Source organism: Phalacrocorax aristotelis, chromosome 8, assembly GCF_949628215.1.
Source record: "Phalacrocorax aristotelis chromosome 8, bGulAri2.1, whole genome shotgun sequence".
Classification (NCBI taxonomy): Eukaryota; Metazoa; Chordata; class Aves; order Suliformes; family Phalacrocoracidae; genus Phalacrocorax; species Phalacrocorax aristotelis.
The window spans coordinates 29,060,531-29,076,077 of NC_134283.1; the positions used below are offsets into that span (position 1 = coordinate 29,060,531).

At 41.0% G+C, this 15,547-nt stretch overlaps 1 protein-coding gene across 2 annotated transcripts in view; it reads left to right on the forward strand.

Moving 5' to 3' along the window:
- The window catches only part of TENM2 (teneurin transmembrane protein 2), a 632,063-nt gene extending 621,768 nt beyond the window's left edge, over nucleotides 1-10,295 (forward strand). For both annotated transcript variants that reach the window (XM_075102131.1, XM_075102132.1), the window contains 4 exons: nucleotides 788-1,084; nucleotides 1,993-3,607; nucleotides 7,041-7,171; nucleotides 8,404-10,295. In XM_075102131.1, the coding sequence (XP_074958232.1) occupies nucleotides 788-1,084; nucleotides 1,993-3,607; nucleotides 7,041-7,171; nucleotides 8,404-9,165 (2,805 nt within the window). In that variant the 3' untranslated portion in view covers nucleotides 9,166-10,295. The remainder of the gene's footprint in view (nucleotides 1-787; nucleotides 1,085-1,992; nucleotides 3,608-7,040; nucleotides 7,172-8,403) is intronic.
- Nucleotides 10,296-15,547: the final 5,252 nt, after the last annotated feature.

The following is a 15,547-nucleotide window of genomic DNA, read 5'->3' on the forward strand; positions in this document are numbered from 1 at the left end:
TGACATTCTTACGCTCCTTTTTTCCTGTTTTGCTCTTTTATTAAAAAAAAAAAATCTGGGACTGAAACACTTCATGCTGTACTTTGATTTGAAAATTGTAACTGAAAAAATTTTTAAAAAAGATAACTATTTAAACTAATTATTTAGCACTTTTGTTTCTCAAAACTAGAAGTCTATCTTTCCCAGCCTGCATGATAAGGATTTTTAATGTGAAGAAATGAAACTCATCCAAGTGACTGGGTTGTTGGGGGATCTATTGAATATTTGGAAAGTAAACAAAAAAAAAAACATTAAATGAATGAATTCATAAGCAGGGTGTTGCAGCTGCAGAACCTAAGTGGCTAAATCTCAGTGAAGACACAAAACTAAAATTTCTTCTTGTTCTTGGAGTCACTGTAGGGGAAAAGGCTAAGAATTTCTAATGGCAGCAGTAGAAAAATTAGTTCCATGCAAAATAATTCATTTCTCTGCTAAGTGCTAACACTCTGCACTTTAAGGCCTGAATGTGCAGTATGTCTCTCTATTCTGACAATAAGGGACGCCTTTTTCTGTAAGATTACAGCTCCATGTTTCAGGGAGATGGGAAATATCCCAGTAAAACACTCAAAGCTACATATTGGAATAGACCAAGAAATAGAAAGCAAAAACCAGTTAATAAGAAGATGTCCTACACTTTTCAAAGTGTGGGGAAATGGAGTTCTCCATTGTGCATGCTATTTTCACGCTGAAGATCCGCAGAGGCGTAGTGTCCACTGCTTGCTGAATGCAGCCTTCTTTCATTCAATAGGTGCATGGAAGGAATTTACTGTCCATTGATTACGACCGGAACATACGCACAGAAAAAATCTATGATGATCACCGGAAATTTACACTGAGGATAATTTACGATCAGCTAGGACGGCCTTTCCTTTGGCTACCTAGCAGCGGCCTGGCTGCTGTCAACGTGTCTTACTTCTTCAACGGGCGCTTGGCTGGGCTTCAGCGCGGTGCCATGAGTGAAAGAACAGATATCGATAAGCAAGGCAGGATCATATCACGTGTGTTTGCAGATGGGAAGGTTTGGAGCTACACCTATCTAGAAAAAGTAGGTGATGTTGTTTTACCTTCTGACATTAGCTACAAAGAGACAAAGTACTGTTTGGCTTCATTTTAAGCTCTGTATATAATACACACACACACACACAAATTATCCAAAATTTTATGTATTCCAGCTGTTAGGAATCCCTTTGTACCTGGTCTCAAAATTCCTTATTTTTCAATTAGTCAACTGAATTTGCCTAATTTTTAATGGAAAATACTCTTTTCATGGCTTGTGTCTTTTGATATTTTCCTGAAAGCAGTTAGACTGCCATATAATGGCATAAACTAACACAATGAATTGTGCTTAATTAAGACGAAAAATGCATGACTAAACCTAACAAAAGGTTCAGGTAGAAACAGGTAATTCATCTCTAATCATTATTTATTAAATGAAAATGTGGTAATGCATTTTTACTTAGCTTGATTAAGACACTTCAATCATAACAGTCTCTTAAATACTTCAAAATTGCATTTTATTTTCCCTTTCCCCTTCTTTCAATCTGTTGCTTTAAGCAATCCAGAGCTGATGTTCTCTGCTTGGTTTCTCACATGTTTCACGGTAATAGTTGTGAATTGCAACTGCTAGCAGAAAGTTAATTCAAGTTATTTATCTAACTCTTCTGCATCCCTCAGAAAAAAAAGAAGAAAATAAGTCCTACTAAAACAAGGGTAGCGAAGAGGTTGCTAACCTACACTTTCTCTGGAGTGTCAGCCTATTGATTTCCAAGTAGCAGATCCTCTCATCTGGCAATCTGACAATATTCCTAAGCAGCTTTGTGCCCGTAACTAATGTACCTAATTCTCTTTTTATTCATTTAACATTAGTGCCTCTTCAGTAAACATTTCTTTAATGCCCTCTCAGAGGTCACGTGCTGAAAGCTAGTAACGGTGTATTAATTTTTTTCCCTATAGTCGATGGTACTATTGCTTCAGAGTCAACGACAGTACATCTTTGAGTATGATTCTTCAGACCGACTTCATGCTGTTACCATGCCGAGCGTTGCTCGGCACAGCATGTCAACTCATACCTCTGTTGGCTACATTAGAAATATTTATAATCCTCCTGAAAGCAATGCATCAGTGATTTTTGATTACAGTGATGATGGGAGGATTTTGAAAACATCATTTTTAGGTACTGGCCGACAAGTCTTCTACAAGTATGGAAAGCTATCCAAATTATCTGAAATTGTTTATGACAGCACTGCAGTTACTTTTGGATACGATGAAACTACAGGTGTCCTAAAAATGGTAAATTTGCAAAGTGGAGGATTTTCTTGTACAATCCGCTATCGTAAAATTGGTCCTCTCGTTGACAAACAAATCTACAGATTCTCTGAAGAAGGTATGGTCAATGCAAGGTTCGATTATACATATCATGACAATAGCTTTCGAATCGCAAGCATCAAACCCATAATAAGTGAGACACCTCTTCCGGTCGATCTTTACCGTTACGATGAGATTTCTGGCAAAGTAGAGCATTTTGGCAAATTTGGAGTTATTTATTATGATATAAATCAAATTATTACTACAGCAGTTATGACACTGAGTAAGCACTTTGATACTCACGGACGCATTAAAGAAGTTCAATATGAAATGTTCAGATCCCTGATGTACTGGATGACTGTACAATATGACAGCATGGGAAGGGTAACTAAAAGAGAACTGAAACTTGGTCCATATGCCAACACAACCAAGTATACCTATGATTATGATGGAGACGGGCAACTGCAAAGCGTAGCAGTAAATGATAGGCCAACCTGGCGTTACAGTTACGATCTGAATGGTAACCTTCATCTCTTGAATCCTGGAAACAGTGTCCGGTTGATGCCTCTGCGCTATGACCTAAGAGACAGGATTACGCGCTTAGGTGACATACCATACAAAATTGATGAGGATGGATTCCTGTGTCAGCGAGGCTCAGATGTATTTGAGTACAACTCCAAAGGACTCTTAACAAGAGCCTACAACAAAGCAAATGGGTGGAGTGTTCAGTACCGTTACGATGGACTCGGCCGAAGGGCTTCCTGTAAGACTAACCTGGGGCATCATTTACAGTACTTTTATGCTGATCTTCACAATCCAACAAGGGTTACTCATGTCTACAATCATTCCAATTCAGAAATTACCTCTTTGTACTACGATCTGCAAGGCCACCTCTTTGCAATGGAGAGTAGCAGCGGAGAAGAATATTACGTCGCCTCTGATAACACAGGCACTCCATTAGCCGTGTTCAGCATCAATGGCCTCATGATCAAACAGCTTCAGTACACAGCATATGGGGAAATTTATTATGACTCTAACCCTGATTTCCAGCTGGTTATTGGATTCCATGGAGGGCTGTATGATCCTTTAACCAAACTCGTCCATTTTACCCAAAGAGACTATGATGTCCTGGCTGGGCGCTGGACATCTCCTGATTATACCATGTGGAAAACCATTGGTAAAGAACCTGCTCCTTTCAATCTGTACATGTTCAAGAGTAACAACCCTCTCAGCAATGAACTGGATCTAAAGAATTATGTAACAGGTGAGACTTCATTACATTCCTTATAAATAACATTACAGTTTGGAAGTTGATTTGGGAAGGAAATCAGACTTCTCATTACTAGCCATTCACTGAATCTTCCCATCAAGGTTGGGCCATTTTCCTTTTTGTGCTATGAATAGGGCTGGCTAGTCCTGATTCTTTGATACTGCTCTTTCCTGAATGAAGAGCACTACATGAGAAGCCACAATGACTTATGGGGGGGGAATAAAATTTGCCTAAATATTAAATTTCAGCACAGCCATAGCACTCTTCCTATTGAACTACTACTGTATGAAGATGTGTTCATTCTAATTTTATATAAAGAAAAGTGAAGTCACCTACAAGAATCACTGGCAGGTTAGTTGCAGAATCAGGAACCAGAACTGCTCAGCATGTCTTCTCTTCAGGGCTGCTTTCGAAAATAACTGCTGACTGAGCCCATGGGCACGTTATGAATTAGCACCAAGAATACAATTAATTAAACCTTCTCCCATTTAACTTTTAATATGCAAACAGTCCTTAGTCTTTAAAACAAAAATCTTGATTTTTTAAAAAATTTATTTGCTCCCAAAAGGCTAAGAAATTTTATGGAATATAGAATCATAGAATGGTTTAGGTTGGAAGGGACCTTTAGAGGTCATCTAGTGCAACCCCGCTGCAGTGAGCAGAGACATCTTCAACTAGACCAGGTCGCTCAGAGCCCCGTCCAACCTGACCTTGAATGTTTCTAGGGATGGGGCATCTGCCACCTCTCTGGGCAACCTGTCCCGGTGTTTCACCACCCTCATTGTAAAAAATTTTTTCCTAATATCCAGTCTAAATCTACCCTCCTTTAGTTTAAAGCCATTATGCCTTGTCCTGTCACAACAGGCCTTGCTAAAGAGGTTACCCCCATCCTTCCTCTAGTCCCCATTTAAGTACTAAAAGGCTGCAATAAGGTCTCCCCTCAGCCTTTTCTTCTCCAGGCTGAACAACCCCAACTCTCTCTGCCTGTCCTCATGGGAGAGGTGCTCCAGCCCTCGGATCATTTTTGTAGAGCTGAGAAAGAAAAACAATAAAGTAGTTTTGATCCTGTTTCTTAGAATTGGGTAAAACTTGTAACTTCGTCTTAAATAGTAATAATTTTTCACTTAGTAAGATCACACAGTACTTGAACTAGCTGCTGGCAATTTCTAAAAGGAAAGGTAATTAATATGTCTTCAGGAAAAGCTTTTTTCAGAATTGAATAAGCAGTATACAATAATTAGAGCAGTGGTATCATTTTTAAAAATGAGCTATCTTAATTTGAGCAGTAATTTGAATATCAAGAAAAATGTGCATTTACTTCAGAGAAAATCATAGCAAGTTTCATTAGTACGTTTGGACCTAATCCTATGTGTAACACACCATAGGTTCTACTGTAGCTGCTTTGCAATTTGAAGATAGTGCGATCTGTATCTGATAGCGTGAAAATATTGGTGACCTAAATTACCTTGGGACCAAATCTTCTTGTCCTAAATATAACAGAAGTCTTATTTTCATCCACCACTGTTCAACTTAGATTTTAGGTGTCATCTTATGAGATTTTGCTATGTTCTGAAATTGCATTCATTTACTTTATCCATCCACTGGATGAAATCTAGGAAGATATATTGCATTTTAGTGTAACATGCACCTTTTAGTCTGTAAAAATACTTCATTGGTCATTAATATATTTGTTGCTGTATGGACTAGACAGATTATTTTGCACAAGAAGTGATTATGGTGGCACCTTGGCTGTCATCATTTAAAAAAAAAACAGAAAACAAACAAAAAAACATCCAATCCATTCTTACTGTTAACCCCGACACTGATTTATTCACAGATTTTGCTGAAAAGGAATTCCTATAGCAAGTGAAAAGCACATTAGCTAAGCAAAACAGTAACTACTTTGTATATAGGTCCTCCTCTTTTTTGCAGAATTAGGGCAGCTGAAGTGAATTGTTTAGGAGATACCATTATGCCGTAAAAAAAAATTGAAACCTTAAAAAGGAGCAATAACCCTGTGCTGTCCAAAGCTAGGGGGAAAATATGGTAGGCACTGTGTGGTGGGAAATAATACAAATATCTTTGTAGAAGCAGAGTATTTTACTACTTATTTTAGTGTCAGAATGGCTGAGAAAAGACGAGTTTTGCTGTCAAATGTCCACAACTAAGAATGATTACACTTCTTATGATGTAACATTACCTCTGCTAAAAATTTTGGGAGAACAGGCATTGCAACAGCAAGCAGGTGCATGTTGTGACTAGGCATGTCCCAGAGGTCTGTATGTACAGGTGGGTGCTCTGCAGGCACTCTGCATGCCTGTGGGCAGCAAGCACAGCCTGCTGTGCACCCACCTGCTGCAGACACCGTGCTTGGAGCAGTCTAAATTCAGCCAGAGACCCTTGCATAGAGAATGCCTTGCCACAGACATGCCTCTTTTCAAAGATGGTGTTTGGCTCACACGAAGAGGTGGCCATAGCAGCACCAGGAGCCATTGTAGGCCAGTGAGGAGAGAAGGCCACTGGAAAAGGCAGGAGAGGTTTTTAAATAAAAATCGTCATGAACATAGGTCCAAATCAAACAAGTGCCCATGGTCCCACACTGCTTCTTATCTCCATCACAGACAGAAAAGAGAAGCAGCAAACAGAAATGTGAAAGGGGGTCATGGGCATTTTTTTGGTTAAAAATATCATTTTGATAACTAAAATACACCATTAGTTCTTCATACCTGCTGAGTGAGAATTACTGTTATTAATTTAGTTCCTGAGCTTTTACAGCTAGATATGAAGACAGAGTTTTACTGGTCGAACCCAGAGCTGGAACTTCCCGAAGCTCACCCTAGAGCTAAGCTGTAACCATCCCATACAGCTCCTGCTTTTCCGTACTGAGCCTGGAAGGATGGGAAGGATATTCATGGTACCTAAATTTAGACATCTGAATTACAAGTCTAGCTTCTCACTGCATTTAATGGAGCCTCCTGAGACCTGATGACAGCTAATAGAAGTAGGACACAGAAGAGAAGCTGTGTGTTTTCCCGAAGGACTTTGCAGATGTTTCTAGGGGTACTAACCTAGCAAAATATCATTTTACAATACAGTTTATATGTTACAGTAGCCACATCAGAAGGTGTCAGAGATGGAACAAGTACTGCATACAGTAAAATGTTTGTATAGTCCATGTGTTGTAATGAAAAAAGGGTTAAAGAGGTAGTATACCCCTGATGAACTGCTTAGGGCAAATTTAAAGCAATATTTCCCATGCCTGTTTATGGTGGATTATTACACTTCTGTAAAGTGCCAGGCTGTAATATAAATTCTGAGTTCCACTGCTACTTGAAATTAAGGAGGTCAAGGATGGATTTCCTAATTTTTTTTCTTGTATTTATTACACACATTTATTTCTCACTTTCCTTCCTACTTTTGATTTTAGATGTCAAAAGCTGGTTGGTAATGTTTGGATTTCAGCTTAGCAACATTATTCCTGGTTTCCCCAGAGCAAAAATGTACTTTGTGTCACCGCCGTATGAGTTGTCCGAGAGTCAAGCATGTGAAAATGGACAGGTAGGTGGAAATATGAAGTTATTTTTCTTGATAAATTTGCCTCACTCTATGGACAGAACTGTTGGGCTCTTCTGTAGTTACAGCAGAAGGCCAAGTATTTATTTCAGTGTAAAATGAAGTGGGTATAGCTAGATTTTATACTAATGAACATATGCCTTTCTTGCCAGCCTTCATTGTTACCATAATTACAGTGTCATTAGTTTGTCTTTTATTGAGTACTTTCTTGATTAACAAGTTGTAACTCGATTAACTTGATTAGCAATGACAAAGGAAGACTTTGTCAGGGAAATTTATCATCTGTTGTACCTTTGGTAAAATCATCCTAACATATGTGGTACAATAAACTTAGGTTGGTATTTGCTGTACTGCTAAGAAATGGTTCTACTTCTCACCCTGTAACAGGATTTCTCATTATTTTTTGTCTGACACTTTTCATAGAGGCTTTGATTTGCTACTCTAATTGATTACAGTTAACTTCAGTTACAACATTCATACTTAGTCGTCAGGTTAAGGTGGAAAATGGTATATGCTTTCAACGTTTATAATAAATTCTAACCCGTTTATTAAACTTAAAAGGAGTAGTAGGCCAATTTCAAACTAAGTCTATGCTAGGCTTACTTCACATTTGTGGCAGCACAACTGAAATGGTCATATAAACCTGAACATACCGCTTTCACAGGCTTCTAAGTCAGCTGAGAATCTCAATCCCCCTTCAGGAATTGCTTTAGTATTTTGGATCCCAAATCTCATCTATTTTCAAAAAGGCTTAAATTCACACGTGTTTTAGTCATATATACTGGTTGAAAACTCTGGGCAGAGGTGTCCAGACGTTAAGTGCTGTCTTTTTATAAATTGATTCTGTTTGGTTTAAGCTCTGATTAAAATTGTGCTAGGCATGGGTCTTACTTATTCTTGTAACAGACATCATATAATTCACCAAGACTGAGATTTGTGGTACATGTATACTACAAAGGGTGATTAATGAGAAGTATTTTATTTGGTATTACTGATAGCAAAATAATTTGCCAAATGAGTATTCACCTGATTCTGAATATGTACATATTTGAGATATGTATAGGGATGGGTAACTGAGGGTGGTCTTCCCATAGCATAGAATTTTTCACTGCGTGGCTTTCCTTTAAAAAAGCAAAGATTAGTATTGGTCTCTGAAATTATTATTTTCAAATCTATATCTTCTTTGGTGTTTTTTTGTTCTGTTTTGTTTTTCTCAGCTAATTACAGGAGTTCAGCAGACGACGGAAAGACACAACCAAGCTTTCATGGCTCTCGAGGGACAGGTCATATCTAAAAGATTACATGCCAATATTAGAGAAAAAGCAGGTCACTGGTTCGCAACAACCACTCCTATCATTGGGAAAGGAATCATGTTTGCTGTGAAGGAAGGCCGTGTAACCACTGGCATTTCCAGCATAGCTACAGATGACAGCAGAAAGATTGCCTCTGTCCTTAACAGTGCTCACTACCTGGAAAAAATGCACTACAGCATCGAGGGGAAGGATACCCATTACTTTGTCAAGATAGGCTCAGCTGACAGCGACCTTGTCACCCTCGCAATGACCAGCGGGCGGAAGGTCCTGGAGAGTGGAGTCAATGTCACCGTCTCCCAGCCCACTCTCCTCGTCAATGGGAGGACTCGAAGGTTTACGAATATTGAGTTTCAGTATTCCACCCTGCTGATCAACATCCGCTACGGACTGACCCCTGACACCCTGGACGAGGAAAAGGCGAGAGTGTTAGACCAGGCTCGGCAGCGAGCCCTGGGATCAGCCTGGACCAAAGAGCAGCAGAAGGCACGGGATGGCCGAGAGGGCAGCCGCGTATGGACAGACGGAGAGAAGCAGCAGCTTCTGAACACGGGAAGGGTTCAAGGTTACGAGGGATATTATGTCCTGCCTGTGGAGCAGTACCCAGAGCTAGCAGACAGTAGCAGCAACATCCAGTTTTTAAGACAGAATGAAATGGGAAAGAGGTAACAAATTAACCTGCTGTCATCCTTTGCTGGATGAATCAGTAGTCATAACTGTTATCTCCTCTCCTAAGGAGATGAAGACCTAAATGGGGGCACTAGGCTGAGCTACTTTGGGATAGTAAGTGGCAAAAAAGCTCATATTTTTTGAGTTAAATGCTACTGCTTAAGTGATTAAAACCTACATCCTGAAGTGGACTAAAGCCAGACTGAAAACTCTAACCATAAAAATTAAAAAGTACCCCTGAAATATTACCCACTTGTTCTGGGTCTAACGAAAAACAAAAAGAAGGCCTCGTATTGTATTACCTCACTCCATTCACACGTGAGCAAACTAAGAAATCCAAGTGGGCCACTTTCACTAACCAGCTGATGAAACACAGATGATTCAGACTGCTTGTTTGATAAATATCCAAGAGGTTTTCATTTAAAGCAAAATACAGGTGCATTTAAAACATGACTTTGGGGTGATTTGTGTGTAGCAACTGGAGGACAATGAGAATGCAAGTGAGAGCGCACTGGAAATAGTAAAGAAAAATATATTTAAAAGTAACAAAACCACACTTGCACTCTGACCCTCCACTTGTCTGGCCTGAAGCTTAACTTATTCAAAGAGGGCAGAGTGTAAAGTTACATTCAAAATGGTGGCTATAAATCACTACAAATAAATTTCATACTCTGTTTGTCTTTGAAGATTTCCATTGTGGACAGTATAACACAGTTACAGGGTGTAGTCTGTTTAGATTCAGTAGTTTGTTGGTATCAGTTCCAGTAGAGCTGTGGGCATTGTGTTACACTATTGCAAATGGGCACCACGTCAGATCACCCTGTACATACATCAGCCAGAAGGCACAATCACTGTTTCAGATTTAAAAATTATTAGTGTGTTTGTTTGGTCGAGAAACTGAGACAATCACATTACAGTCACCACAAAAAAAAAAAAGAAAAAAAAAGAAAATGTCTAATAAGAACTTTGGTACAAGAACTTTTTTGTAATATACATGTATGAATTGTTCATTGAGTTTTTATATTAATTTTAATTTGCTGCTAAGCAAAGACTAGAGACAGGCAAAGATAATTTATGGCAAAGTGTTTAAATTGTTTATACATAAATAAAGTCTCTAAAACTCCTGTGAACTACTTGTCTTCCATTGTGAAATCTTTTGAAAATTAAAAAATATTAGTGTCTCACTGTTACCTAACGCACACAGCACCTTATATGGCAAAATGACCTGCTGTTGTACCGAGGATCCTACAGAGGGCTGGTCCTTTGATCTCTGGGTAAGCAAACTCCTACATACACATCACCCAAAAGTCTGTTTAGGAGACAGCGGAAAATTGATAAATGCTATAGAAATTCCCTCCTCACACCTCATGACTCGCAACCCTCAAACTGCCATGTTTCAATCCTGGAATTGGTTTAATTGCACTAAAGCAACATCCAAACGGTTTGAAAATGCAGTAACATAATATTAAATGGAACATGGAAGGCCGTGCTGTGAGCGAGGATGTCTCCATGAAATCTGTCTTCTTTAGGAGATTGCTTATTTCTACCACATTTAAAAATTGGAGGTAAGATCAAAGACCCTCTCCTAAGCAGTCACTCCTGAGGATGTTAAAAGGGACTCATCCATCAACAAGAGCCCTGCTGCTTTTATCTCATTTAAGCATGTAACTAGGGAGCTCTACTTAATTTTGAGAACAGTTTTGCTTTTGGGGTTGTAAATGAGGTTTTTAGTGATTCATGATATCGACAGAGATGCTCACGTTGATTATGGGCATTAATTCACTCCAGGGCATTTTTAAAGCAGAACAGTTCAGTGGCTGTGTTGTGTAACACCGACAGCACTCCAAAAGTGCATCTGATTTTTGCTGTGCAAACAAAAGCCATCCCATTCTGACTGGAGCGTGACACCTATGTGTTTGCCCTAAGCAGCACATGCGCTGGAACCCCAAGCACTGTTACTCATTCTCCGAAGGATGCGTCTGGGTCCATTTTCAGATGAAGTCCTGTATGTCTGTCACCGCAGATGTTTTTCTCTGCTGATGGCTTTGAAGTGCTGTTATGTTATCAGACCGTTCATTACAGGTGAAACCTCTTTAAGAAGTATTGTAACTTTTTTTAATGGAGGCATAAAACATGAAATCACAAGGTGGAGACACTTTCCATTATCACGGTTTTTGTGGATTACCCTTGCCCTGTACTGGTAAGCTTCTTAGGTCATTTTTTGGAATGGAATTTTTCTTGCAGTTGAGAGGCTTGAAATGAGAACCTGTTGCACAGTCCCTGATGTCCTTTATTCTGTTACCATTCTCCTAAAGCTGAAGCTTTTCAGAATTAGAGATTCTGCTACTTGAAAAGGAAACATGGTTAAACTAAAAGTGAAGTACCCTTTTTAATATTACTATGGGAAGAGATGTAACAGATTTGCACGGGACGCACTCTCTACCCAGCTCCTTTGCAAATAACATATACATTATCAGGATGTTCTTAAATACAACTTTTGAACGTGGTCCAGTCATGCTAGCTAAGCATTCACCAGAGACGATTTATCCAGGGCTATCTATGGTTTCCAAAGCCCGTGTGCAACTTAGGACAGGTCTCGTGGCAAGCCGTAGCCATGCACTTAGGCTCTTAGATCGAGCTAACTATTATGCTGGACCTGACCAAGGTCGTTCCCAACCTTACCTCTTGGCTCAGCCACTACATTTTCTTTGCGTTTCCATACAGAGCCCCTGCAACATTGAACAGCATATCTACATGGACAAACTCTCCCAGCCTGTCCTTTTGGCAAATAAACTGTAGTCTGTCCAGTTACTTAGAAAACCCTTGCATGGTGCATCAAAGAGATTAGAAGAATTACTGTATTTTGTAATTATGACAAAGAGATGCTTTCATGTCTTGAAAAATAGCTGACGCTTAGAGGCCATACTAAAGAGCTTTTCACTTTAAGGAATGGGGGAGATAACTGGGCTGATGTGGCCATGGCCAACCACTTATTGCCTCCTCTCCTGTGGGCCTGTTTTCCCTGTTTCTTGATGTATCTTTTTCTCCCTTTTCCTTTCTACAACCCTCCCTTTCCTCACTCCCCTCAAATTGGTATCTCCTGTTCCTCTCACAGCTCTTGCTTTTCCTCTCTCCTCCTTGCTACACTTTTCCATATGGAATAGGTGATTAACTTAAAGCAACACTGAGGAGACATGACCTGGGATCTTTCTTACGGCAGAGTAGTTAACTGGTGGCTCTAACAGTGACACTGTGGCTGTGTCCCCAACAGTGTTGTGACCAGGACAGGCTGAGGGCAGCCATGTAAGAACCTAGCCTGAGAAGAACATCTCGTCATGGGAAGGCACAGTGCATGACCCCAGGCCAGCCTAAGAGCTACGAATCTAGGTTTGCTCTTCTAACTCACTCAAGCACAAGCTGAGGTGTCTGCAAAGGGAACACAAATTTAAGAACAGGCTTCTATTTAAAGCTAAAACCAGATGGAGAATCAGCATTAGAATATGTTTCCTTTTTTCCTATTGGATTACTGCAACTGAAGGAATTTGGTATTTATAACCTTTCACTTCAGCTTGAAAAAATTGGTTTTCTTCCTGACTTAACCTGAAGCCTGGGACTTGGCTTTCGGTGTAGGCATGTGTCTCAGCACACCCTGCTCCTCACCACCACTGGTGTTTTGCCTTTCGACGGCATTTTGGCCACATGATGGCAGTTCTGCCCATGAGACGCTCAGAGGTACTGGCTTTTGCCTCCTTGCACTGCCTTGCCCACACCAGCGCCCCAGCAGTGCCATGTTAGCCTTCCTTTGTGGCTTCAGTATATGCCAAATAAAGGCACCAACAGAAGCTCCTCTTAAAGCTGGGCCAGACCAATGGATCCACAATACAATCATGGGAACAATTGTAGGGACGAAAGCATTTAGAGCCTTTTTTTTTTCTTTGCTAACTCTAGTGCATGGGCTGACACACACACGTTGGGCTGTGAGAATGCACAGAGCCACTCACACCTGCGTGGGAGCCCGGCTCTGATATTGTTAGTTTTCACTTCCCATCCCTTGGGTAATGTAGACTCTCAGAGGTTTCCTGCCAGAAATGAATGTGCCAACAGCATTCTGCCTCTGTAGTATTACCCTGTAAGCCCCTGAGCTTCATGTAGCCCAGGCTCATCATTGCTGTAAGAGCAGAAGAGCTAGGTATCCCTCATCTGCACTGGACATGACCATAGCACCGCCTCCCAAGGCTCTCTCATGCTTGTTGCTCAAGAGTTTTCTGTGCAAACAAGCGTCAGCCTTCCCCAGGAATCCAAGAAAACCACATCAGAGCTGAGTGCCATTGAACACTTTGCACTGCTTTGTGCTATAATTTCTGTCAGGTTGACCCTTTTGCCAAGAGTCTTGCAAATACTTCTAAAGCACTCAGTGATGATCGAACATAGGAATATGTTTGACATTCAGCTTGAGGCTACAGCCCTAGGAAACTCAAAAGGTAAAGTTTCTGTCACACTATTGTACTGTCCTGTGTTCATCTGGTCATCTTGCATGAAAACCACATTAAGGTCAGTCACATACTCAGGTGGCCTTTATTTTAACTGTGCATCTGTTCAAAAGTGAGATCTTAGCTTACAAGCTAAGGAAGGATGGCCTTACAATCCTACACCATCCAAATGTTAAGCACAAGGCCCTTAATCTCAGGAAATACAGATTTGTATCTGGAAGACAAGTCCTTCTATAGCTACAAATTTTTCTCCAAAGAGGAGCTAAGAGTAGGTGTCCCTGGGAAATTTTGAATGAGGGAATGGGGCTTTACTAGCCAGATGTAGAGTATAACACACTCCCTGGCTTTATCTAAGCCGGGTAATGAAGAGGTACTGGAACCCCTCTGCCTCTGACCTTTTTTGCCAACAAGGAATGTTCCTTCTTCAGGCACATCCTTCAATATAGAGGATTCTTATTTACAAGGATTACTTAGTTTAAACCTTACTCGTTGCATTTGAAAGCTGCCACTCCTCTGGAATCAAACTCACTTCTTCACCTCAGTGGCACCAAGTGCCAAGGGCTGCATGCTCACAGAAGAGTTTAAGACAGGGTTGTCATCCATCAAGGGACAATTGCTGAGGCATCTGCAAAAGGTATTTTACTCACCAGATCTCTGAATTAGCAGAGACAACTTACAGCCTTACAGTCGCTTTCAGCCCATGGAAAATAGCAAAGGAGTGCTGGCTTTAGCATTAGGCAGAGGCTGTCACAGGAGGCCCCTCATGTTGGAAGGTACCATACATTATATGCAGTAACCGCTGGACCCATCACACTAATGGGCTAAGTTGGTCCTGAGAAGAAACTTCTTTCCTGTGAGGGTGACAGAGCAGTGGAACAGGCTGTCCAGAGAGGTGGTGGAGTCTCCTTCCCTGGAGACATTAAAAACCTGCCTGGATGCGTTCCTGAGCCCCCTGCTGTAGGTGTCCCTGCTCAAGCAGGGGGGTTGGACAAGATGATCTCCAGAAGTCCCTTCCAACCCCCACCATTCTGTGATTCTGTGATTTTAATCTCAGCTGACCAAGAGTTCGCTATGTCAGCTCAGCCTTCCCACTACTGCCACCAAAAATAAAGAAAAACCCAGAAGTGGAAGGACTGGTGTGATGTGCTCAGGTATCCAAGTCAGGCATTCAGCCACATGACCCAGGCAAGGAAACAGCTTGGCAGAGAAGGCAGGGACTCAACCCTGCCAGCCTCTACGACATCTTGTTTGGGTGGCAGCCTGCGAGCACCCTGCATGCTGCAGGCTGCTCAACCTCTACAACCACCGGCCCCAAGAGCCACTTCTTAATCTGGGGAATGTGGGGTTTACATCAAGGCAAGGGTCAGTGCCCCAGCAGATGCCTTGCACCCACTCTTGTGTTTCAGTTCACCTACAGCTCAGCAAGTGCCACCAGCACGGTCCAGCCTTCCCCACACCCCCTGCGTCAGGAGTAGGGTGTTCCTTTTTCCAGAAGTTCTGCAGTAGCTCTTCAAAATACGTATCTAATGTAACAGGTTAGGCATGCCCTTATTTCCTTGTTTGTTAAAATATTTGTGTACCGTCTTAGCCTCTAGAAAGGATTTAATGGTTCTGGTGTTAGAGTCAGGCTACTTCTGTGTGCTTCTGAGCCAAGGAGAAAAAAAAAAAAGCAAGTAATAAAGTCAAATGTGGTAAAAACACCATGGGAGAGAGCTGTGTGCCAACCTTCAGAGAGAAGCAAGTGAATGCAGCCAATTTATAAATCCTTAACAAATAGGATTTACAATGGAAGTGGCAGTTAAGCCATCACGAGTACAGAAGGTGGCAGGCAGTATACTGTAATGCTGTCCATGCTGTGTTACAGCAGCTCAACAGCATCACTACTGAAGAAA